We start from the raw sequence: 25,602 nt of genomic DNA, 5'->3' as shown, positions 1-25,602 counted from the left end.
CTAAGACTGCATTTTTCTCATTTGTTGAAACTGATCAATTGGTGTATTTTAATGAGTCGATATCCAAGAAGACAGAACCTGTGTTGGCTGAAAGGTGTACAAATGTGTACATTGAAAAGTCAGCTCTGATTGCAGTATTCCTATGTGCAATGTTGTATCACTTTTGAAAGCGTCAATGTGAAAATACATAACAAATCTTAAATCAAACCTTTGCTGTTTGTCTTGTGTGCTCTTCTGTTTCACCACTAGAGAGAGACATTAGAATATATACTGCACAAACAGTTCATCTCTATTTGTTATCACGCACACCAGTGCCTGCATTACACTATTTATTGTAACCTGTCACATGTTATCATAATTTTAACATTTAAAAACTAGACTGGATATATATTTCAGATGTTCGTAATTCAATTGTTCCTAGTCAAAATGAACATTTCATTCATTCTTCCTAGAAAAATAATGTCACATTTGCCATTCACATCTGTTAGGCTTTCAATTTCAGATTCAAATAAAATTTTCAGTATCCAGAATGTTCACAATTGCATTTGTGAACATTCTGGATACTTGCAATAGAATTCTTACCCCCCCAAAAACTCCCATTTCAGATATCTACAATCCAATTGTCAGCAGTTATAATTCAGTTGAAAATAAACATTTTTTTGATTTGGATATCTCAAATTGAAAACCATATACACATGAATGGAAAATGTGAAGTAATTTGTCCGAGGAAGAACGATGTTATGGATGGCCTTTGTGATAGGAGGAATTAATTAATGAATAATTATTCATTGTTCATAAATTACAGATATCTACATTATATATCCAGTCTATCCATTAAATGCCAAAATGGCTACTTTATAAGGATTTAAATATACCTTAAATTTAGTTGTAGGTATCTTGAAATACAATTTCTATGAGTAACAACGATATTGTGGATGTCTTTCTTTACCATCCCGACTAGTGCGAATACAATTTTTTTGCTGGGAGAAATGCTATTATTGATATCTAAAATGTAATAAAACTGCTTGCCATAGACATTCTGTTTTGTGCCATAGACATCTGATTAAGGGGAGTAGTTATACTGACACTTTGGAAATGGTCACATGTTAAATTGGCAGCTGTACAATTTTGGCTCCATGCATTGAGATTGTGTCACACATTTTAACAGCTGTGATAGCAGAAAGTGGTGCCTTAACACCTCATCTGTCCTAAGGCCTAAATGGCAAGCTAGCCAGAGCCTAAGCCCTGTAATATAGATTTCAATTTTAAATTTTTTATCTTAACTATACACTACAGGTGTGTTGTATGATGGGCAGTGTGACATGTATTTGTTGGCTGGTGGGTAGCAGTCTGTGCATGTAATGTATGTATGCAATATGTTATTTTGTATTGTTTTAACAGCAGACACTGTATGTACGTATGTTTCCAAGACAAATTTCCTTCGGGACAATAAAGTCTATCTTATCTTATCTTATCTGTCAAAAAAAATGTTCAATACTTGACCATCCTTCATCAGAAAATGTAATGGATTTTTGTGTAATTGACTTAAAGTGGATAGTCATTATTTATTTTTAAAAAATGGAATCCATGTCCATCTTGGTAACTTCTTGGTTGACCATTACAATAATAATAACAAAACAATCAACAACAACTTAATTTTGTATAGCACTTATCTTTAAACATTTAAAAAAAACATTTATAAATGATACACATGCTGCCTGTTTTGTTTTTGTATGTTGGACTCCTATACAACAGAACATGGTCTTACAGTTGATAGACACTGACTGCGGCCCCATTAAAAACCTGTTATGCCCCTGGCAAAACCTATTAATGCCAAGCAGAAGAAGGAATTCTTCCGCAGAGTCCTTATGTGCAGCACTATGGACATAAAACAACAACAAATAACACTCCACTATATGATGACGTATGCCGAGCGCATTAATATGTAGCCGCGGCTGCTTTGGTGAAATACGATTGAAACGTGACCTGGACGTGACTGACGGTGACTTGGGAGAGCGGTAAAGAGGCAAATGATCACTTTCTGTCCCATCCTTAATAAAAAGAAACACGTTACATTTGGTCTATGTTCCAGTTAACAGGCTGACGGGACTGAACGGCGGACTAGATTTAAAAATCCCGCCCTGCCTAGCGACTCCTCCGAGCTCCACCGAGCCTGAGATTCACACAACGCTCTCCCATCCAGCGTAGGCAGTAGTGTGTGTCGTCAAGCCCGGACACGACTCCGTTGAAAGCGGACTAGCACCGCAACAACATTAAAACAACGTTAGTATGCTACCAGTCTATCAACTAGGAACCGACGCAGAATCATAGCCGAGCATTTTATTCCCCCCCCCACCGTTTTTTCCCCTGAAGATGTGTCGCCCGGAGAACTAGTTGTGCGCTGCACACCGTAGCCGGGATGAGTGGGAGCTCCACGGTGTCCGCCGTGGCGCCCTGCCGCTTCGCCCACTACTTTGCTATCTGTGGAATAGACACAGAAACCGGACTGGAACCGGACGAATTAGCAGGTATGACCTCTCTATTCTATGACATATTGTTATATTATTGTTATTGAAGAACCACAAAATAGAACCACAGCAGCCCTCTAACCCAACACATCTTCGAAGAATTGTTGAATAAAATAAATCATCCACTGCTGTAAGTTAGCTAAAACAGGCGTACAACAGTGAGTGTAATGCTACATTATGATATGAACCACAAAACACCAAGGACAATGACCTACACTGCCAATAACGTTCATTAACAGCAGGATAAAGAGTTCAGCAGTGCTTGGTGTAACCACCCCAATGAACTCTGGTCATTAAAGGTAGATGAGCTCCTCGCGCGTTAACAGTGTTACTGTCTCAGTATCTTTTCTAAACGTTATAATCTGATTTAAGCTTCCTGTGCTCAGCTGTGCTGCACTGAACCCGTCGAAGTGAAACTACCGTTCATAACTGGACTGTAGTTTTTACTCACTGTGTTTTCCAAATAGAAGATATCATCTTTGGTCACGTGTGCAACATGCAGTCTCCTGTGAGCCATGTTCTACTTGTTTTAAAGGCTTTTTTTAATGAACTTTCAAAGCAAAATCACCCCTAGAAGTAAGAGCTTGTCGCAGGAAGGTCTCCTCTGACCAGTTTAAATGTGTCGTTAAAGCAAAAGCCGAGTTGCATTTAAGTGTGGTGAGAGGAGGTGACCCTGCCTCCACAGCAGGAGAAGAATGCTCTTACTAACAAAAAAGGGGGCAGTGTCTATTCAGGGTTTTGATTAATACCTGTATATTTATTATAGGATTCCTGTTGTTGTGTTTAGTCATAGGGTTCCCTCTTCCTCCTGCCAGTACAGCTGTGGGCTTTCAGTGTGTTTACTCTGTCATTTATTTTCACTCATTTTACTCACTTATTGTCTTTACTTTTCGACACGCTTTACCTACGGTTCTAACAGCATAGAGGGCTGCCTGCTTTTGCTTTTGTTGCATCACAGTCAGATTGGTAGCTTCTGTCTGTGCAATTGAGCCTCTGGACCAAAGTTCAGAATAGTAAAGTGTGTATGTGTGTGTTTCGAAAGTGAGCTGTGATTGACACATCAAGTGGACATGTGTTCCAAAATGTACCAGTCAAGTGGCAAAATATGTTTTATTTTCGGTGACGCCACCAGTGTTTTTGGTTTCTGTGTTTGAGACTTTATGTCTCTGTGTGTTCTGTTGGTTTGGAAGGATCGTGTGTGTGTGTGTGTGTGTGTGTGTGTGTGTGTGTGTGTGTGTGTGTGTGTTGCCCTCAGGCTGTACTGTAGCGAGTCTCTGAGGAGACACTGATAAGCCTCCACCATACTGAGTCCACATGCCCCGCTGTCTGCTCTGCTAACACCAATCATTGCAACTTGCTGAGCATCTGGTGTGTGCAGTTTAACTCAAGTTAAGTTAACAAGCTAATGGTCAGTGATGTGGTCAAATTAGGACTGCCCAATAACGATTATTTTCAAAAGGTGACCTTCAAATGTCTTGTTTCGTCCAACCAACAGTCCAAAATCTCCAAATATAAAGTTTACTATTGTAGAAGACGAAGAATACCACCAAATCCTCATATTTGAGAAGCAGAGACAAGAGAAAAAAAATCTCAAAACAGATACATTTAATTTTAATATAATTACTGCTTAGTTTTTATTTGTTTTTGTTGGAGCTCGAGGTTAAACTCAGGGTTCAACATTAATATTTTTTTTCACTTGCCCAGTCGGGCAACTGGATCAGAAATCTACTTGCCCCTTATCTATTTTTACCTAGCCCTATGAATAGTTTTATTTATTTGCAGTTCTCAAATGACAACAAAGACCAACATTAATCGTCATGTTTAATCTCTATTGAAGTAATTGAGTCTGGTGTTTCGCCCACATCCTCTAACGCCACCCAACTGAACTTCTTTCCAGGATAATTAAAATGCTTTCTTGCACTTCATGGCTCACTTTCTTCCATTATTAGGCAGAAAAAAATAACTAGTTGGTTGCTAGATTTACCAGCCCGATGTTGCATTTTACTTGCCCCGAGCAAGCAGGCAACCCTTATAGTTGAGCCATGAAACTATCCCCTTTATATTCAATTAAATTAAATTAAGTTTGTATAGCCCGAAAATCACAAATCACAAATTTGCATCAGAGGGCTTTACAATCAGTACACATGCGACATCCTCTGTCCCAGAACCCTCACATCGGAACAGGAAGAACTCTCCAAAAAACCCTTTAACGGGGAGAAAAGAGGAAGAGACCTTAGATCAGGGGTGTCAAACAAATTTTCAGTCTGGGCCACATCAGCATCATGGTTGCCCTCAAAGGGCCGGTTGTAACTGTAAGACTGTATAACTGTAACTACTCCCTAACATATTGTTAAATAACTCTCTCTTCATTTGATTATTGTTTATTCAAGTGTTAAAAGATTGTACATGTAGTTATATAAATGTAAAATTATATTTAAGGACATTTCTGTTATTATAGCATAAATCATTTTAATTTAGGGTTAAGAAACCCACATTACTCTATCAAAGGCCAAACTTTTAAAGAAAATAACAAAGACAAATATCATCAAGCACAAGTTATTACATTAACTTTGTTCAAAGCTATTTTTGTCACCTCTCTGCATCACTAATGTTCCTCCCCACCGTCGTCCCGTGCATGGCAGCTACATCCAAGAGCTTCTCACTGACTGCCAAGTCTGCCTTCAGCTTCTTATAAACACTGATAGATGCGTTGTATCCGTGTTGTCTGTGCTTTCAGCAACAGCTAATGAAAAAGACAAGTACCTGCTCGTCTCTTCGGCTAGATTTTCTGCTAGTTCCTGAACTCGGTCTGCGATGGTGTTTATTCACAAACTGACATTTGTAAAAGTCTGTATCTGGTCGGAGCACACCTTCTCACATACCTTTAAGCATGCACTGGGCTGTAGCTTTTGTAAATATATTCTGCTGCGATTGCAGTCTGCCTTTTAATTTTTGGACAAGTTTTTCTTGGAGGCTAAATTTAGTTCTGTGTTTGGTGTCAAAATGCCGACGTAAATTGTATTCCTTCATCACACTGCCTCATATCACAGAAGACAGACTGGTTTTTCTCCTTGAAGCACAAACATGTATTTGCTTTCCCATCTTTCAAAAAAATCTTCACTCTGCATCAATTTTTCTCTTCGTGGACATTTTGGGATTATTTGTCGATCATTTTCAACTCAATCACTTGTTAGAAAACCGCTTTACGGGCTGATGCCTCTCCTGTCCACCTGTTGTGATATGTCAGCACACAGACAATATGCTATCTCCTAATTTCGACTTTCTATCGCATAATTTCGACCATGGGGATATTTTTATTTTCAAGTCTAACTTTGAATATTTTTTTGTTTTTCTCAGAAGTGAACATGAACCGAGCATCAGTAGAGCATGAAATCCCCCCCCCCCCTCCCTCTTCATTCATCTCCAAAGCTGCCCACCCCCATTTCTGTATCATCCAAAATCATTTACAATTCTGATGAGGCCTGTTGCTCTCCTCCCCCACGATGCCCCACGATACGGCCGACACTAATGCTGCCATGATTGATATCATCATGTTGCCTGTGGCGCTGCATAAACCTCTGGTCGTTTGTCAAGCACACAGCTACATCCCAGCATCCCCACATATTCTGGGACACCGAGTTTGAGGCAGCAATGATCACAGTGACCCACATTAAGCAGCATTCTATGCCTTCGCTCATTTCTGGCCGTAATTTCCCCTCCTCCTTGCTCTTTGTGTGGCACCGTGGCCTTGTTTCCCTCAGCCCATTGTTCTAGTCAGTGGGCCAGACTTCCTTTAGATCTGCCTGGGGCTTCTCCGTGGTGTGCGTTACCTCCTCTCTCTGTCTCTGCGTGCGTTTACTCTCTACAAGATTAAACCATATTTAACTCATCTATTTCAACTCGTACCCTATTGTAGATCCTGAGGCTCTTTGGTGAAATGCTAATTAGCTGGTTTAATTCCTCTAGCAACTAGCTACTTTGTCAGTCCAGGCACCCCGCCTCACCATGCCATTGAGCCTCTGTGGTAAAAATACACCCTAGCTGGCATTCAGAACCTGAAATAGTCCTCGCATTCTAACACCAGATGCATTTTAGGGTCAGCAGCATTGTGGAGTGGAAGGGCGAGAGGAGTGAAGAGCTAATTTGAGGGAGATGTTTGGCATGCCAGTTGTAGAAGGAGATATTCAGCCACAGTGTGAGGTGTGTACCACTTTGCCATCTTCTACTTCTCTTGCAACCCATTTTTCCCAGACTTACTGATGGGCATGATGGTTGCAGTCCAACAGCAAACCTGTTTCTAAATCTTTCCAGGTTTTTAAAAAAAAATTCTGTTCCACTTTAATGGAGGTTTGAGTAAAGAGGTATTACTGTTGTTAGGACTTCAACATTTTTATGAAGCAACTAACAAATGGTTTTATTATTGATTAATATGTCATTTTTTCCGATATATTGTATAGGCTACAATTTCTGAACATTTTGAGAAATGGGTGTCACAATTTCCCACAGTCCAAGGTGACCATTTCACATGCCTTGTCAGGCCAAAGATGTTTTACCGACTCTACAATACTTTGCTACTAAGTTGAGGCAGAGCTTCCGACTAACGGTGCCCCAGGGAACATTGAAAATGTAATTATCGTCTAGCAAGCTTGACCAAGTGCTAATGCATTAAAATCTGAGACAATGCAGTTAAGTTACCATCAATGCGTCCAAGGCAAGCACCCAATTGTTTCCCCTGATAATGCTACATTGTGAACAACAAATCAGTGTTGAAATCGGCAGGAGAGCTAGTTAACGTTAACTGTTAGCAGCCAGTGGGAAACACATTCCTGCTCGGGTAAATAATGGAGCCAACAGCTAACATTAACCGAGGTTGCGTTGAGTAACACTAAAATGCGTTCAAAGTAAGCTCTATTCAGTAAAAAAGTATATTTGGCAAAGGTAAATTCTAACTTTATCATGATGCATTCAAAATGTAATTTTGTAAAAAAAAAATGTTTTTGACAAGAAATATGAATAAATCCAATTGTTTTAAAGGAGATGTTTTCACAAAATAAAAGCAAAAAAGGACATGGGAATTATGAACTGTTTAAATTCTTAGCACTAGCTCTAAGTGTTTATTGAATTTGGTAGTTCTAAATCACTGTATTACTGCTTAAAAAGGATAAACTACTGTAGATGTATCTCTTTCCTAAGAATAGAGAACAAGAACAATCACATTGAAATCTCCAGCAGTGATGCTGATAGAGCGGGGCGAACCTTCATGCTTGTTTGCATGTATCGTTACTGATATGCATGAACACACACAGATGTATGGAGGCTCATCTGTGATTCTCGCTTTCAGTTTTCAGAGGATCCGGTCTGTCAGGTGTTCAGCCCCGCCGTCACTTGCCAGACACTTTTGTTTTACTCCAGCAGCACCAGACCGTCTCCTCCTCCTACACCGTATGCTCCTTTTGTTCTCCTTTCATGTCCTCCTCTGTGTCTCCATTAACACCTCATCACACCTCACACCCGAGTGTCACCCACCGCCCTCCTGCAGCAGCCCTACTGTGGTCTGTTAGACGGGCTCCTTTCATGAGTTAATATCACCTCAGGGAGAAACGGCTGGGCTGGTTTAAGCACAGGGATTTCCTCTCCACCTACAAGTTTCAACATGTCTATTTCAAGGTGAATTTTTTTTTTTTTAAACTTTACTGATCGGCTTTTTAATTATATTGTCCATGTTCTACTATGAGCAGCAGAGAACAACATGAACTGTCATGTAACGAACAAGTTGCTGTATTGAGGTATAGAAGGACTTTGCTAAGCATGACTGCACTTGACCTGACCTCATGAGATGAATGTGATAAACCCTAAAACACACCTGTGTAGACCTGGCCAGCCAGTTTAATGTAAACAGTCTGAGACGTTTGATCCTCATCTGGGAAATCTACAGCTACAGTGGGCCAGTCTTATTAATTTTGTACAAAGAACTCCCTTGCTGCCATTGGGAGCTATGAAGCCGGTCGCTGCAGCTTTAAATAGGAACGTAGCACAGAGGTGTGCCGGCCGGGGCTGAGGTGGGAGTGTCTTCACAAAGGGATTTGAGCAGCTAAAGCTCCCCTCTGGACTGGACCATCTGTCCACACAGAGGCCAGCCTGTAAGTCAGTCAGCACAAAGGCTGCACGCCGACACTGCCCAGTGACGTATGCTAATGATGACAGGGCTAAACAATGCAGACGCACGTCTCTGTAGACTTATGCCAACACAGGGTGATGGGCAAATAATGGTTTGATAGCTCCATAAAACAAAGAGCAACCCTCTGTCTATTGTAAATGAGGAATCTCCTGTTGATCTCATGCTTTATAATGACAACATTATGACAATATTGTCACTTTATCTAATTTTGTGTTGTTTTTCGAGATGATGATTCCACTTTGGCCATGCTTGCTTTTGCTACGGATACTCTCGGTTTGTCTTTGACTCTACCTTATCTCTCATGGCTCATCAGTTTGTTCCTCCTCTCGTTCAGCCTCTAGTGATCCCATCCATCTCTCTGCGTTTTGTCCCCAGCTCATTTCCTCGTGTTCTGTTAGCCTGTCCGGGCTGCTGTTAAGCCTGTTAGAGTAATCCATTGAGACAGCTCCTCCAGGCTATACTGAATACATCGCTGTAATGTAACACACAGCCAGGCCTCACCACACACACACACACACACACACACACACACACACACACACACACACACACACACACACACACACACACACACACACACACACAGATTCATGGTCATAACAGTGACTCCACTCCTTCTGCATTGTTTGACCAGAGGCATTCTCCTGTCTGTCTTTATAAAGAGACTCACTGTAGGTCAGCTTTAGTGACTCTTGATGTTTTGGCTTCACTGGACAAATAATGATTTTGTGACCAATTTCAGGATAAAGAAATAAGTGGAGTTCAGGGGTTTGTTGTCTGTGTACCATTAGCTCTTGGCTTGACCAGTAGTAACTCCTGCAGAAACAATGGAGGAAAACCGTTAGTTAGAACAGTAGAACGAAAAATGCAGCAACCCAGAAGCAGTGAACGTGGGCAGATTCACAGCATTTGCTCCATGCTTCCTAAATGTCTGTGGTAGCTTTTACTCCAGTAAACTCAGCCACAGGATAGAAGCAGTTTCCACCAGTCTGTAGTTTCTAGGCAGGAGCTTGCTTGTGGTGGGAACGCGGGACTAACTTAGATTTTTAGACTTTTGTTGCCTCAAGTGCATTTTGTAGGTTTAAGTTGAAAAGCCCTAAACCTGCCCATCATCTGCCTAAAATGTTGAGTGTCAGGGATGTGTGGTCTCATCCTGCTAGTCAAATGTCATAATGATGGATGGCCTCCTCTTGGAGTAAGCGGGACCTGACGACCTCTGAGGATGCTGCTAGCCCTTGCTGACTGGTCGCTTCCCTTTCCCACCGCCTCTCTGTCTCCAACGGCAAAGTGAGCAGTTGATCTTGGGAGGCGAGAGGAGCCATTTCACAGCCCCTCCCTCAGAGTGACCTCTGACCCTGAGCTCCATATGTTCTGTCTCTAAGAGACAAAAGAACCAAGGGGGAGTTTGGGGCTGATTGTTTTGGCTTATTAGAGGGACCCACAAGTTGGTTGGAGCTGGACGTGACCATGGACACTTAACTTAATTCTTATTTGGTCTGTTTTTGTGTAACTCTTTTGCATGAAGAAAAGGTGTTTGGTCTTCTTTAGTGTGCATATTGAAAACCAGTGACAGTTGGGTTTTCTTGAAATTAACTAGTCCATACAACATGTCATCTGGGCATGGTTAAAGGCCAAGATTGTTTAAAGCTTTTCTGAACAGACAGTCTTGGAGGCGTGATGTCATATAGGCGAGTGAGAATTTGATCACCGTTCAAACGTTACTGTTTCCTTAGAGGCATTCGTGGTTTAGTAGTTGTGTGAAGAAGAGGGTTTTAAGGCATTCTTGATTTGAAGCATTACGCATTACGAAGCAATTCTTAGCCCTTGATTTAGCCCATCTTTTTATCAGAAGCTGCAGTAGTCCTTGTAGCCTTGTAGGGTCTGCTAGAGTCTGTACAACGTAGATTTTGTCGTTTGCCCATGTGTGCATTGATGACTCTGCAGACTGTACACACTATAACACACTATAAGTTTGCCGACAGCACATGCGCTAGAAAAGCAAAATTAACTAACTATAAGCGTTATCAAAAAACCATAAGCATTATCAAAAACTGCACAATACTCAGTGGACACAGGACAATAGGCCTTCAGAATAGACATACTTCCCAACGAGCACCCAGAAGCGCTTATTGTGAAAATGACAGCAGTGAAGAACATACACATAACTGTTGCAGTTTGTATACAGTTACCGTTCTTGTAATTGTTTTCCAATCTATATCCTCAAGAATCTCTTTTCAAACCCTTTTACATAGAGCCAACAGTGCAGTTTCTGGGCAATGACACCAAAGATGGAGCTGAAATGATCAGTCAATTAAATGATTAGTCAAAAAAACAATCTGCGACTATTTTGATAATTGAATAATTGTTTCTAGCAAACTCCATGCCCTTGTTCCAACGGTGACTGGGGAAAACAAGCTGGACAGATTCTGACCAAAACTGAAAGAGTAATTAAACTGAACTGAGCTGAACTGAGCTGTGATTAATGACTCAGAATGAATGTTCATTGATTGCTGAACGTTATGCTGTAATATAACACCTTGTGAGTCCCCAGGGACACACACAGGCGTCATCTGCTCAAAGGAAACTTCATCATTGTACCAGCATAGAGTGTGCTGTTATGTTAGGCTGTAAAGCTCCTTACATAACCGTGATAGGCTGCACCATGGTAACTATGACAGATTAGAGCCGATGACAGGCCCCCACCTCACTGTGAGACATGCTGGACACACAGGGGACGCCGGATTATAGAGAGCATTACCGAGCATTTATTTATTATATAATTGCTTCTCAGGCTAATAATCAGCAACAGTGTGCGTTTGACAGAGATTGCCAAGGCATGAAGCCTCTTCTCATGCACATATCTGCTATGTCTTTATATAAACTCAATAGTGCTATTTCAGGAATGAGGACAGAAATGTGTCTGTCTATGTTATGAGGACGCTTGGTTGGTCCGTCATGTCGACTTGTTCAAGAAGAAAGAACACGCGTGTGTGTTTGTGCTTCTGATGGCTGGTTAATTAGACTTTGATCTCAGTTCCAACTCATCCACTGGCCTCTGGCCTGAGTGATAAGGCTGGGTAAACAAAGCATGACCGCTATCAGATAAGCTGCTCCATGTCATGTTCTCCCTCACTGCCTTTTTACAAACTTTCTGTATTTGTTTGAAAACAGACCTTTGCCTCTGGTCTCCCTCCTTTCTGTCCCTCTTCTGCTACATCTCCAAAGTCCTGTATGAAGACTATTTTTTCAACCTGTATCCTATTTGCCCATGTTTTTGTGTTTAAGTGACAAATGGGGACTATTTTTAAAATTGGTCCAGTAATGAGGGAGAACGCTGCAGCCTTGAAATGAGCTGCGACAGTAATTGCACCAATGTAGCATTACATTCACTAAAAGTGCTTCTTTTTGACACTGACAGGCTCAGGTTTCTTTACCTTCTGCTTGGTCCAGACTTGGTCCAGGAAAAGTCTCTGGAATCTTTCACAGCGTTCTTCTTTTGTGGTGCATAGGGTCACACCTCCAGTGTCCAGAGCGTTACGGGCTTGCAGCAGCTGGTTCACCCTCTTTTGCCTCTCGCTCTCTTATTATCCTTATAGTCTGGCTCAAATAAATACATGCGGCCACTGAATTGAAATACCTCATCCACATTGTTGAAATCATCTCAATATTCAGGCATGACATTAAGAATCTTTTGGATAACCCTAATCTAAGTTTTCTGTACTCTAAGACAACAGAGTTCATCCGGCACACTCTCTCCAACTCTCACTCAAGTTTTCACTGTTGCCTTCCAGCATCAAGAACAAAACTCTCCTCCTTTTCGGTAGGCTTCGGTAGAAATGAGAAATCTTGAGAGCACAGACTGATGGGAACTACTACTACTGATCATCTGGTGAAATAAACTGTATTTTGCTATCAAATTTGCATTCCAGTTTAGTATTACCCTTCCATAAAGTTGGAGTCATTGCATGTGACAGAAAAGAATGGTTAACACAGCAGAGGCCAAGATTTTCAGACATTTAGTCCAAAACAGCTGGATCCTACATTTCCCATAATGCAACAAATATAATCTGTTTCTCAAACCCTCCATGCCTGGCAGTCGCCTAAATCTTTCATACGCCACACCCCTGATTTATAGCGCTGGCTTTGTGTATACATTTGTAGTCTACAGGCCTAAACTGAGATGATCCAGGTTGACATCACAATGACATCATCAGTGTTATTTTCAAAGCTTCTACAGAGCCAGAGAAGAATTCCTGTTTAAGGCTATAAAAAAAAATTGTCTTGTATGCAAAAACAAATAGAATTAAGCTATCTTGTCCTTAATTATGTGAGCGTAGTAGTGACTCCTCTATTTCAGTATTGATACTGTTCCCCATCCACTGGTCCAGTGCTCACAGCTGTGTTATCTGAGCTTTGATCTGCTGCATGGAAGCAGACCAAGGCATGGGTGACCGTGGCTAAGTGGAAAGCAGGGCCGCCTTTCAATCAGAGGGTTGACGGTTCTATTCCCGGCTCCTGCTCTACTACTCTCATGTCAATGTGTCCTTAAGCAAGACACTTAACCCCCAACAAATTGCTCCCGTAGCTGTGTCTACGATGTATTTGCTTTGGATAAAAGCGTCTGCTAAATGACTGTAATGTAATGTAATATAATGGACAGTTGAACATCATTCACAATCCTGTGTGTACGCATGTTTTTTTTTAGCTGGTTTAACAGATGAGACTCAAGCAGATTGGGTATTTGCATGAAATGCACTAGTGAGTTGTGTCCCTGCGCTCCAGTGTAGCTCTGTAGGCAGCACCCACTAAACACACACACACACACACACACACACACACACACACACACACACACACACACACACACACACACTCCACACATATCAATGATTTGTCCCCCTGGGAGTTTGAGGGTGAGGTTGTGAGATCTTTATCAACTCTAATATTTTAAAGGCAGATAGTGAAGTTTTTACTTATTAGATATTGCGTAATGTAATGATATGTTTCATCTTATGTTTAATTACATTTCTACCAGTACATTTTCCTCACAGTGCACAGCGCAAAACTTAATTTCCCTACCGGCCAATAAATAGAAAGCTTTTAAATTTTCTGCAGAATATGAATTTATATATTAAGGCCCATATAATATTTATATATACACCTATTTTTTCACTTCCTGTGTACAAAACAGTCCTGTCTATTCTTTACATGTATTTGTCTAGCTTTGTTGTGCATGTCCCCAGCTTGGGGAGTCAAATTCCTTGTATGTGCATGCATACTACCACTATGCTGCTGCAATCAGCGACTCATTCCAAAGTGTCAAATGCCAAATATTTACCGCTACTACTTTAATTCAGGTTTTGGTTCGAAGGCAATGCAATTAACATGCGCCTGGGTTCAGATGGGGATGACGTAACCTTTATTAACAGAGGCCCTTCAGCTTTTCTATGGGCCACAGGATGCACAGGGGTTGCTGTGGCGACAGGAGAGCCTTAAAGCAAGACTATTATTTTGCCAAAGGGGGTTGATGAGCTAAAGAGAGCCCCTAACATATCCACACCCCCTCATCTCACACACCTTTGTCCTTTCTCCTTCTGATTATATGGACTCATTTATGTCGGCTGTCAGCCAGCCAGGCTTGAAAGCATTCAGCTTTAAAATGTCGGCACATGAACATGGCTGCCATGCATGATGTGAAAACACCATGTTTGTTATATTTTGTATTGTTCTGTCGACAAGTTGGCAGCTCCGTGGACATTATGGACTGTGAAAAGTTTATTACAGGGAAACTTGTAAAGTACTTGCCAGTGCTATCCAGCCAGCCCACAGATTCAGTTTCACTGATGTGTTCTAACAAAACCCCCAAGACAAAAAAAGTCTGGAATTGGTTTGGGATAGAGGTGTTGTCAATGAGACCAACATTAGACTAACAATACTGGTGATTGTATACGCATTTACAAGCCAGAACTAACAGAGAAATAAGAAAAAAAATATATTGTTTAGAAATAAAGCTGGCATTATGCTATATTTTTTTTATTAACAAATTTCATGAAAAGAACCAAACCAACAATGTGTTAGTCCGTCTCTCATTACTTTCCTACCCAGTCTGTGACTCCCAGCTCCAAGCTCATTGGTTCCTACTTAAGATGGAAATCTTTAGAAACGCCTCATATGGTTTAATTTTTTGCTCAGTATTTTCCTGAAACAGCTGGTCACTGTAGTTTTTTTTATCAAACATTACTCAAACGGGAGATAATATTGCATTTGTTGGGGACTGTTTTTGGTTCATATCATATCTTAAGAAAAGTTATTCTGTTTTTTTTCCGTGTTTTCCTACGAATAAACAGCAACATGAGCGATCACTGCACATGTTCAAGCCCTTGCAGTGTTTTAGGCAACAAAACTACAGTTTGGGAAAAGATTACAATGATGATTATAATGATGTACGGAAGATACGTGAAAAATAAGCCAATAACTTCTGGGTTTCACATGGGACATGAACAGCGGTCCCCTGGGTGTAGTTGTGATGGGCATTTATAGACTAATCGACTGCTCAAATTATCAGCAGATTGATTATGAAAATAATTGTTAGGTACAGTCGCAACATAAAGACCTAAGTTGTAAGGAGTAGTGTTATTACCAAACCTCCTCTGGCCATGTAAACACATAGCTTAATTAAGGAAAGTCAAAGACAACTCCTTGTTTTCACTGCTCCCCTCAAACTGCCCTGTGAACTGATGTTCCCTAAAGATCAAAGATGTCCGCCGCAGGCTTTATGGAAATGGTCCAGCACTGTTGGAGTGATCACAGCGTTTGAAGAGGCTCTTCAGGGCTGCTTTAAATCTAGCTGTGAATGATGTGTGTTTAGAGCCAGGTTCGTACATCCAACTGGATCTCTTTATTTTTTTGTAGAATCTGTGGGTGCACCTTCTCTGAGCGCAGCTGGAAAAAACCCTCTCTACCTCTGTAATATGATCGTTCATGGAGGACACCAAAGGAGGCCGAGTCAGACCTCACCTCTCTCTTTTGACTCCTTTATTGCGTCTGCAAGCGCAATGTAAAAGCCTTATTGTAGTGCATTGATTGCTTTGAAATTACATTTGAATTCAAATAAATTATCTTTTTAAGAGGATCCGTCCTTTACTTACTTTCTGTAGCATGACCTGAGGAAGTTGTGTGGTGGAAAAATGATTTTATCCGCTGTTGAGTCTTTTTAAGCTGAAATGAAGAATGTTATCAAACAAAACTTGTCTTTTAAAAGTATTTATTCTCTGGCCAGAGAAGAGGTACAGTTACACAGAGTCACTCAGACTCTGTAGAAGTGTGCACTCCAGAAGTATAAATCACACAGAGTTATATACAGGAGTGATCAAAGGTGGGGACCTGTGTACTGCAACATCATGTTTCAGGCCGTGTATGCCACAGCATTTAAAGTATAAGAGGTGCTTTATCTGTGTAACAACAGACACACAGATTATACGTTTTATCCTTAAGGTATAGAACATGTGAATATACACTAGGTACTTGTTATCCAACACAGAGAACAAGAGGATATGAGTGCAGGCAGTCAGCTGCTTCATGGCTCACAAGTCTGATAGACTGTTTCACGTATATAAAACAGTTCTACAGTTATTTTTAATGTACATTTCCAATTTTTATTCTCACCTATTTATATTGTGCTGACCGATGACAAACCCACATAAAGTCACTCTAAACTTTAGCCCATAGATGTAATGCCCGGCTGAAGATTAATTTAATTGGATGGAATGGTGCAACCATCCTGGGTTTGAATAGTTCACTCAGTATAGCCTATATAGCGTCAGGATTTATTGAAATGTTAGACAAGTAAGTTTTGATATATTTATGGATGTTTATGGGAAAAAGCCGAGTGCAACAAGTGAAAGGAGTTTTGCTGGCTTTTACTTGTCATTACTTAAGTTGGTGTGCAGCTGCAACAGAGCTCGTCTCTGACTCGATTGAGTCATGAGTAAAGAATGCTGGACGTCTGCCATTGTGGCGTCCGCAGCCTAATAAATGGACTGGTGGGGACACATTTTCCTCTCCAAATCCCTTGGTGTAACAAAGTGTTATCATCCTCTATCGCTGCATATGTACAGGCGTAGTGAGGGTTATCTAATTTGCTCTCATCAGCCAGTTATCTGAAGTCTGAACAAGAAGTGAATCAACAGCAGCTGCTAATACAGTCAGGTGATAGTGAGTCATGAAGCGGGGACGCAGAAGCATCCCGTAATGGAAGGACCCAGGGGAGCAACCAGAGCATGTGCCTGAATGAAAACCCCTCCTTTCTTTTTTCTCCTGCCTCCTCTTCCCTCCGTCCTCCTCCTCGCCACCTTAAAGTGGATAATGGAACAAAGGCGTGTTTGACAGCATGACAGCGCGGTGACATCACCACGGTAGCATCCTGAATAGGGCCATTAGAGCCAGTTTAGCCCTGGCACTGGGACACTGGACCATTGTAACACACACACACACACACACACACACACACACACACACACACACACACACACATTTGCCCTGCCTCCCTATAGCCCTGATCCCCATCATGTATGGATAACTCATAATGATTAAGAGATTAGAAGGTGTTAACCGGCGCCTCCCCACCGCCACCACAACAACAGCCCCCACCCCGTGTATGAGTGTGTGAGTTTGTGAGTGTGTGAGTGAGTGAGTGAGGAATGTGAAGCCAGATCGATGGGAACAGTAGATCAACCCCTGCTGATCTGTAGTGGAGCTTTGGCCGCGAAGAAGAATTGTCTTTTCTTAACTGCTGCTGAATGGGGACAGAGCAGGCAGTACTAGCAGTGGGTTGTAGCCCTGTGAGAAGACCCGCTGCATTCTGAAGGCGAAGATTCTACTATTATACTTCATATTTTATAGGTGATTTTTGACGAACTACGTAGAGATGCAAAATGACCTCTAAAAGACGCATAACAACACAAAGAGATGCAAAAAAAACTATAAAGAGATACAAAAAAACTATAAACGACAACAAAGACATGCAAACTGACTACAAAGTGACAAAAAAACAACCACAAAGAGATGCAAAAAAACCAAAACTTACGAATGTAACTACGGTTCTAGGAATCCTAGATGACCGCCAGAGTTCTTGGTCACGCGGAATCGTGACCAAGAACGTGACCAAGAACTCTGGCGGTCATCCAGGATTCATAGAACCGTAGTTACATTCGTAACTTTCGTTCTGTTTCATCCTTACTGACCGCCAGAGGCAGTGTTTAACACTGGATGACTTATATCAACAGAGTCGCGAGGAATCACAAGTACCTACCTCGTATAGCTCAGGCAGAGGGACTTGGCCTAAGAACCCTCCCCAGTAGGTGAGGGGTGGCAACGTTGACTCTTTAGTGTTTGGTAAATGTGCTCGGAGATGCCCATGAGGCCGCAGCACATATATCCTCCACAGGCACACCTCTCAGGGCTGCCCATGACGTGGAGACACTCCTGGTAGAGTGGCCCTTCACTCCGGATGGGAGAGCACGGTCGGTCGCCTTGTATGCATAGGCAATGGCCTCCACTATCCAGTGGGACAGGCGCTGTTTTGAAAGAGCACAGCCCTTCTTAGGCCCACCATAACAGACAAAAAGCTGCTCCGACTGCCGTATGCACACGGCGGCTTCCACATAAGCTCTGAGGGCCTGCACTGGGCACAGCAGCCTTGACCTCTCCTCTCCTGATGGGGGGTCAAACTGCGCAAGCTGGATAGGCTGGTTGATATGCGAGTGTGTCAGCACCTTTGGGAGAAACGCTGCATTAGGCACAAAGTAACCCCGAGCCATCCGAGTTCCACTTCAGACAAGATTCACTCACCGACAGGGCATGCAGCTCGCCTGCACGTTTAGCTGAAGTGATGGCAAGGAGAAAAAACATTTTGGTCGCCAGCCATCTCAGCTCCGCCTGTGCCAGGGGTTCAAAAGGCGGCAAGCATAGGGTGTCCAATACCAAATGTAGGTCCCATGCAGGGGCTCTCGGGACACCAGTCTGTGGCTCCCCACTGTGTCATTGTTGACCATAGCATGTTGCCACGAAATAGCCGCCACGTATACCCTCAGGGTAGAGGGAGACCGGATCTTATCTAGGAGGGACTGCAGAAACTCAAGTACCTTGTTCCGAACTGCACACCAGTCAGAAAACAGCCTCCACCTGTTTTTGTACTGCAGACGGGTAGATGGTGCCCTGGCATTCAGGATTGTTCTTCTGACTGGTTCTATGCAGCCAGTCAGCAGCCGGTCGGGCCCTCCAGCGGCCAGACCCATAGAGGCGGCTGGGATCGGGATGCCAAATCCGACCTCCTAGTTGCGACAGGAGATCCCTCCTGTCGGGGAGGCGCCAGGGTGTCCTGCAGCAGAGTCTGTGCTGTAGGGAGAACCAAGTCCTGGCTGGCCACAGGGGGGCCGCTAGCAAGAGTCTGTGGCCCTGTTGAAGAACTCTGAGAAACGTTGGCAAGATCAGAGGGAACGATGGAAAGGCATAAAGAAGCCCTTCTGGCCAAGTTTGAGCCATGGCATCCTGACCCAGAGGACTGGTCCTCTCCGTCAGGGAGAACCAGTGGGTCGACGCCTCCGAGGCAAAGAGATCCACCTCTGCCCTGCCGAAGAGACCCCAGATGTTCTGTACCATGTCTGGATGAAGCCGCCACTCCCCCGGTGGAGGCTTGTGACGGGACAGGAAATCTGCGACCTGGTTCCGCTCTCCTGGCAGGTACATTGCCCGAAGGCTGGTAAGGCGAGGGGCAGCCCAAGTCAGAAGGGCGCGGGATACCCGTAGTAACTTTAGGGATCTGGTACCCCCTTGATGGTTTATGTGGAACACAGCAGAGGTGTTGTCCGACCGGACAAGCACATGCTTTCCCCTCAAGTTTGACAGAAAATGTTTGAGCGCTAGGTGCACAGCCCGTAGTTCTAGAACATAGACATGCTCCATGCGGTCTTGAGCAGACCACTGCCCTCGAGCAGTCCTGTTCTGCCACACTGCACCCCATCCTGAGAGGCAGGCATCTGTTGTGACCACCTCTCGGCGGAATGGGACCGAGCCCATGGGGACACCGTTTGCAAGATATGCTCTCTCTCTCCATGGGGATAGAGCTAGTAGGCACTGTTTTCCTACTACTATTGCCCTGTGTCTGTGCCACTTGGCGTCCAAGTGAAGGCTGTTCAGCCATCTCTGCAGGGGGCGCAGTGACACCAAACCTAAGGGAACGACAGCTGAGGCAGCTGTCAGTTTGCCCAATAGGCAGAGAAAAAGAACGCTGGGGTGACGGACAGGCACTCATAGTGGCTGCATCCAGGGCCACACCAATGAAGGTTATGCTCTGGGAAGGGGTCAGGGAGCTCTTCTCCATGTTCACCCTGAGGCCCCACCGGGCCACGTGAGAGAGGAGGCAAGCAGTGTCCTGTGCTGCCTGAAGACGGGATGGTGCACAGATCAGCCAATCGTCCAAGTACGGCAGTATTTTCATGCCCTGTGATTGCAGGGGGGAAAGGGCAGCAGCAATGCACCTTGTGAACACCCGTGGGGAGAGGGAGAGTCCGAATGGAAGCACCCTGAACTTGAACTGACGGCCTTGAAAGGCGAAACGCAGAAACTGCCTGTGGTGAGGCACAATGGGAATGTGGAAATAGGCATCCTTCAGGTCGACAGACGTGAACCACTCTCCCCTGGAAACAGCCCGAAGGACGTCTGCTGTGCTCAGCATGTGAAATGGTAATACCTTCAGGAACTTGTTGAGTTCCCTCAGGTCTGGGACTGGGCGCAGTCCGCCGCCTTTCTTTTTTACAAGAAAGTAAGTTGAGTAGAACCCCCCGGGTTGTGACAGGGGGTCCACCCTCTCGATTGCACCCTTGGCCAGGAGCGCGGCTAACTCCTGGTAAAGGGCTAGGGATTTTGCCGGGTCGGTGATGCTGGTCATTTTGACCCAGCTGGAGGCTGGGGGTCGGGGGAATTGAAGCTTGTACCCCTGGGTTAGAGTGGACACCACCCAGGGGTCTGAAGCATGAGCTGCCCAGTAGCTGATCTGCTGCTGAGAGAAAAAAACAACGGCCGGCCGGAGACATCATCTCCTGGCCCCCCTGCCTCTGGAGGCTTTGGAGGGCCGACTGTTAGTCCCTAAGTTCGGCGGTTTTCTGGGGGGGACATAAGTAGGGTTGTCTGGGTAGCGGGCCGGCCTCCCAGCGGGACGCTGAGGCCTGTGACGGCTACTGGTGTGAGCTGGGGGCTGAGCACGGCCTCGGGGGGCTGAAGTGGGACCCCTAGGTCTGCGGAGTGCAGGCATGTCTCTGCGAAGACCAGAGAACTGCTGCCTGGTCTGGCTAGCCTCAATGGTCCGCTGAAGCGCCTGTATAGCAGACGCCCCGAACAGCTCACCAGGTTCCACTGGGACAGTACGGAGGGTCCTCCTACATGTCTGGAACAGGGGAGACTGTGCTAGCCAAACCTGGCGACGAGTCTGGATCAGGGTGGACATCAGACGTCCAAGTTCCCTCGACATGAGCGCCAACGCCTGCAGTGAAGCATCACTGAGGCTGGTAGCGGAAGCGTCGAAAGTAGCCTGCTGCAGAGACGCTGAGAGGGCAAGCATGAGGTGGGAGAGGGAGTTGCCGATACGGCCCATGCACGCTGCTGTGTCATAAGCCCTGGATAGCAGGTCATTCGTGACTTGACATTGGGGTTGAGGGCACCTGGCATCGGGCCTCAGGGTCTCCTCAGGGGAGACTATGAGGGCCGCAATAGTCGGCTCAACGGCTGGCATAAGGGCAAGGCCAAATTTTGCCGCGTCCTGCATGGCCGCCAGGGTTCGTCCATCCGATGTAAGACAGGACAGAGTCCCGGTGTCTCTCCAGCATGCATGCAGCTCCCTCAGATACTCTTCGGAGGGAGGAACAGAGAAGGTGGTGGGGGCGGGAACGCCCCTAAAGAAGGCACTCGCAGGCGGAGGTTCCGGCTGTTGTGTATCTAACTGCAGGCGTGCTAGTGCCATGCGAATGACAGACCCCATGGAGCTATCGACTGCCCCCTCTGAAGAACTCTGAGCTGAGGAACAGGAGCCAGGCCCAGAAGCATGGGAGGGCCGCCACTGTACTCAGTAAAGAGATTGGCTGACGCTGCCAGTGAGATAGCGTCCTCTTCTGGACCAAGCTCAGCCGTGGATGGATCTAGTGCTTCAGACCCCCCTGCACTAGGGTGGAGGGTCAGGAGAAGCAACTTCATTTGAGCTAGCTCAGCAGTCAGCAGATCCACTCTAGAAGACAGCATGCTGGGCTTAGCCCTCTTGGTAGGAGCCCCTGCGGCTTCTGTGGCCCGGCATTTGGAATGGGTAGGTTGGGCTGGATTCAGCTGCCCTGACAGGGGGAGGTCGCCCTCATCCATCAGGTGTTCTACCTCGGCGAGCCTAGCAGCCCTTACTGCTCGAGGTATGATGCCACAGTTCATGCATGAGTTCTCCGAGAGGCCCTCCCTCAGATGCTCGAGGCCAAGGCAAGAGGGGCAGAGGTCATGGCCGTCCTCCGGCTGAAGAGGAGCCATACAGGTCCTACAGCCGGGAGGTTAAACATGGCTGCAATTCTGGAGGAACCCTTGTCCCACTAGTTGGTGTGGGCTGCTAAGTCAGTTTGAGCGGGAGCGCTCTGCTGACGAGAACAGGCAGGGGACAGTCAGTGAGAGGGGAGTGAGGACACTTTCCACTAGGACAGTCGTCGCAGATATTGGTGTCCCACCAGTTAGCCTGAGCGAGAGTACTCTGCTACTGTGGAAACAGGCCAAGAAAAAACAGTCCTTATAACGAGAGGGGAGCGAGGACACTCTCTTCACTCGGACAGTTGTTGCAGATATTGGTGTCCCACCAGTTAGCTTGAGCGAGAGCACTCTGCCACTGTGGAAACAGGCCAAAGAAAAAAACAGTCCTTATAGTGAGAGGGGAGCGAGGACACTCTCTTCACTTGGACAGTTGCTGTAACTATTGGTGTCCCACCAGTTAGCCTGAGCGAGAGCACTCTGCTAACTTTGATAGCCGTAATGTTTACAAAACCAATGGACACCATCCGAGTATTAACTTAGTCTAGTTAGCACCAAGTTAGCCGAAGCGAGGACGCTCTGCTCACTGTGGCAGCTGTAATGTGTCAAGTAATCAATGGACACAATGTCAATGCCGATCTAGTCTAACTAGCATTTCACCAAGTTAGCCTGAGCGGGAACGCTCCGTTAACTGTGAAGGGCGGCCCGACAGCGTAACTCTACGCTCCCGCTAGCACGCCGCCACTGGATTAGCTAGAGCGGAAGCGCTCTGCCAACCGTGGAAAAAACGAACAATGGTTATAGAAACGATGTTAATCGATCTCAACTGATTGTTGTCTTTGCGATTTAGGTGGCCCGTATCAGACTGAGTCCGGGGCTTGCGAAACACGCCGTTCCCTCCTAAGAGGTACAGCTTGTCGCAGCCTTTGGAGGGCGAAGATCCGCAACTCCGACCGGTGGTCACAAGGCTACCGCGACAAACTCTAATATGTCTTCTTGATCATAGACAAATCATTTTCGCTTTAAGCTTCTATTACCATGGTAGCTAGCCAGCCTGCGTAGCGAGAAGATGAAAAAGGACTGATTTCAGGATGACACCGGAACTTATAGGCGACGGGGGTCATCCGAGGTCACAGGTGACTTTGTTGATATAAAGACTCGACCTGCGCATGCGCGAGACAGAAGATATCCAGTGTTAAACACTGCCTCTGGCAGTCAGTAAGGATGAAATAGAATTATAAAGAGATATAAAAAAAACTATAAACGACCACAAAGACATGCAAACTGACTACAAAGAGATACGAAACAACCACAAAGAGACATAAAACAACAACAAAGCGATGGGAAACAACCACAAAGAGACACAAAACATCTTCAAAAGTGCATAATAATCACAAAAAAACACACAGTGTCACAAAAAACCCTCAAAGAGACACAAAATTACTAGAAAGAGACACAAAAAAAAAGTCACAAAACGATTTAAAGGTTCACAAAACAACCATAAAGAGATGCAGAAAGAAAGAGATGTGATTGCATGAGGAATGTAGGACCCAGTGTTTTTAGATTTTGGTCATAGAAATAGAAGGGACATTCACATTCAAATCAACGCAGCAGGATTGTCAGAGCAGTGCTGATCTTTGTATATATTGTTGTCATTGCAATGGAATATACTATAACTTGCAGAGTTGTGGACTCAATAATTGGAGCCACCACGTGTGATCCACTTAAAGGTCCCACTGACATAAAGACCAACAACAATCACCATTTCCTTCTGACCTAGTCGGATGACCACAAAAAGCAGTTCAATGTCAGTTCTGCTCTTCTATTCTATTTCTATGGACTGGATCCAGGCTACAGTCAAACATTAAGGACTCTGCTACTACTTTTTTGGGGTATCCGTCTCTTTCAAGTCCCCCTGTCTTATGGGATCAATACTGATGGGATTGCTGGAGTACCACTTGAAAAACAAGTTCGAAAAGCGTTTGGAGCAAAGTCTGCTGGTCGATTTTGAGAGTAATGTCTACATGTTTCAAGCCTCGTTTTATTTGCTCCAATAACGGAAATGTTGTGAAATCTGTTTGAATGGCTCATGAATAATAAATTCAATATGTGTCTGCGGAGTTCTCTCCTTTTGACCAACCAGTGTGATGGGTGGGTGTGTTGTAAGTGGGCATTTTCCCCTGATTGTATGCTTGGTAAGTTGCTCTAATGAGATGCTGCCTCACACTCTCTCTCCTCATTGTGTTTTGTGTTTAAAGAGTGTGTGTGTGTGTGTGTGTGTGTGTGTGTGTGTGTGTGTGTGTGTGTGTGTGTGTGTGTGTTAATTTACATACTGGTGTATGTGTACTTTCCTGGGGCCTATTGGATGTAATTAGAGGTGTATTAAGTGATTTGTGGCTCTAATGATGCAGCGTGTGTCATATAATACTCGGTTGGGGGTGGGGGGGGGGGGCTGTCGGGGTGGAAATTACCTCATTATTTTGATGATTGTCAGAGGGAGGGGGTGAATAAATCTTATCTTTGCAGTAAACTGTTATGGTTCAGCCCAAGAGAGGAGGGCATCAACTGCTGCAGCAAACACAACATGAAGGGCAATAGAAACTCAAATATCCTGAATTTCTACCTAAACAAGTTTTAACTGTCCACTATTAATTGTAAAATTTGTTCTTTAATTGTATAATCAATATTTACCTTTTGTTCTGAACAGTTGTATTAGGAATCTTTATTAATCCCCAGTAAGGAAACTCACTGGGGAAGTAGTAAAAATAAGTAAAAGTTTAAAGATTTAAAAGTATAAAAAAAGTATTCATGTAACTGTGACTGATATATTATTATATCATTAGATTATTATTTTCACTAATACATTCTTGTGTAGGAAGTATTTTACTGCTGTTGGTGGTTGAGATGGAGCAAATTTGTTACTATTTTGTATAGGAGTGGATGGATGGATTAATCCATAATCCATGTGGATTGTTCTGGTGATCATTTTCTCGATTAATTCATTGATTGTTTGGTTTGTAAAAATTCTGAAAAAAGTGAGAAATATCGTCATAATAACCCAGAGCCTTAAGTGACACCTTAACGCTTGTATATTCCAACCAACAGTCAAAACCTAAAATGTTATAAAAATAAATTAAGATTATTAAAATAATAAAAAGCAGCAAATCTTCACATTTGTGAATTGACATTTTTGGCATTCCTGTATTAAAATAAGTTATAATTTATAGATAGCTATTTGAAATACACAAAAAAAATCAATCACAAAAGTCGAAATAATTCTAAGCAATTATTCAAGATCAGAATAAAAATGATATTACGGCATCACGGCAAGAACTGTCACGTGATGAA

At 44.0% G+C, this 25,602-nt stretch overlaps 1 protein-coding gene across 6 annotated transcripts in view; it reads left to right on the top strand.

Annotated features, from left to right (window-relative positions):
- Positions 1–2,210: 2,210 nt before the first annotated feature.
- The window catches only part of LOC137877260 (DENN domain-containing protein 5B-like), a 78,349-nt gene continuing 54,957 nt past the window's right edge, over positions 2,211–25,602 (top strand). For all 6 annotated transcript variants that reach the window (XM_068717052.1, XM_068717049.1, XM_068717048.1 and 3 more), the window contains exon 1: positions 2,211–2,528. In XM_068717052.1, coding sequence (XP_068573153.1) covers positions 2,420–2,528 — 109 coding nt within the window. In that variant the 5' untranslated portion in view covers positions 2,211–2,419. The remainder of the gene's footprint in view (positions 2,529–25,602) is intronic.

Source organism: Cebidichthys violaceus, unplaced genomic scaffold (genome assembly GCF_023349555.1).
Source record: "Cebidichthys violaceus isolate CVI_PGR_0920_01 unplaced genomic scaffold, fCebVio1.0.p SCAF_21, whole genome shotgun sequence".
Classification (NCBI taxonomy): domain Eukaryota; kingdom Metazoa; phylum Chordata; class Actinopteri; order Perciformes; family Stichaeidae; genus Cebidichthys; species Cebidichthys violaceus.
This window is presented reverse-complemented; position numbering and strand designations above follow the sequence as displayed.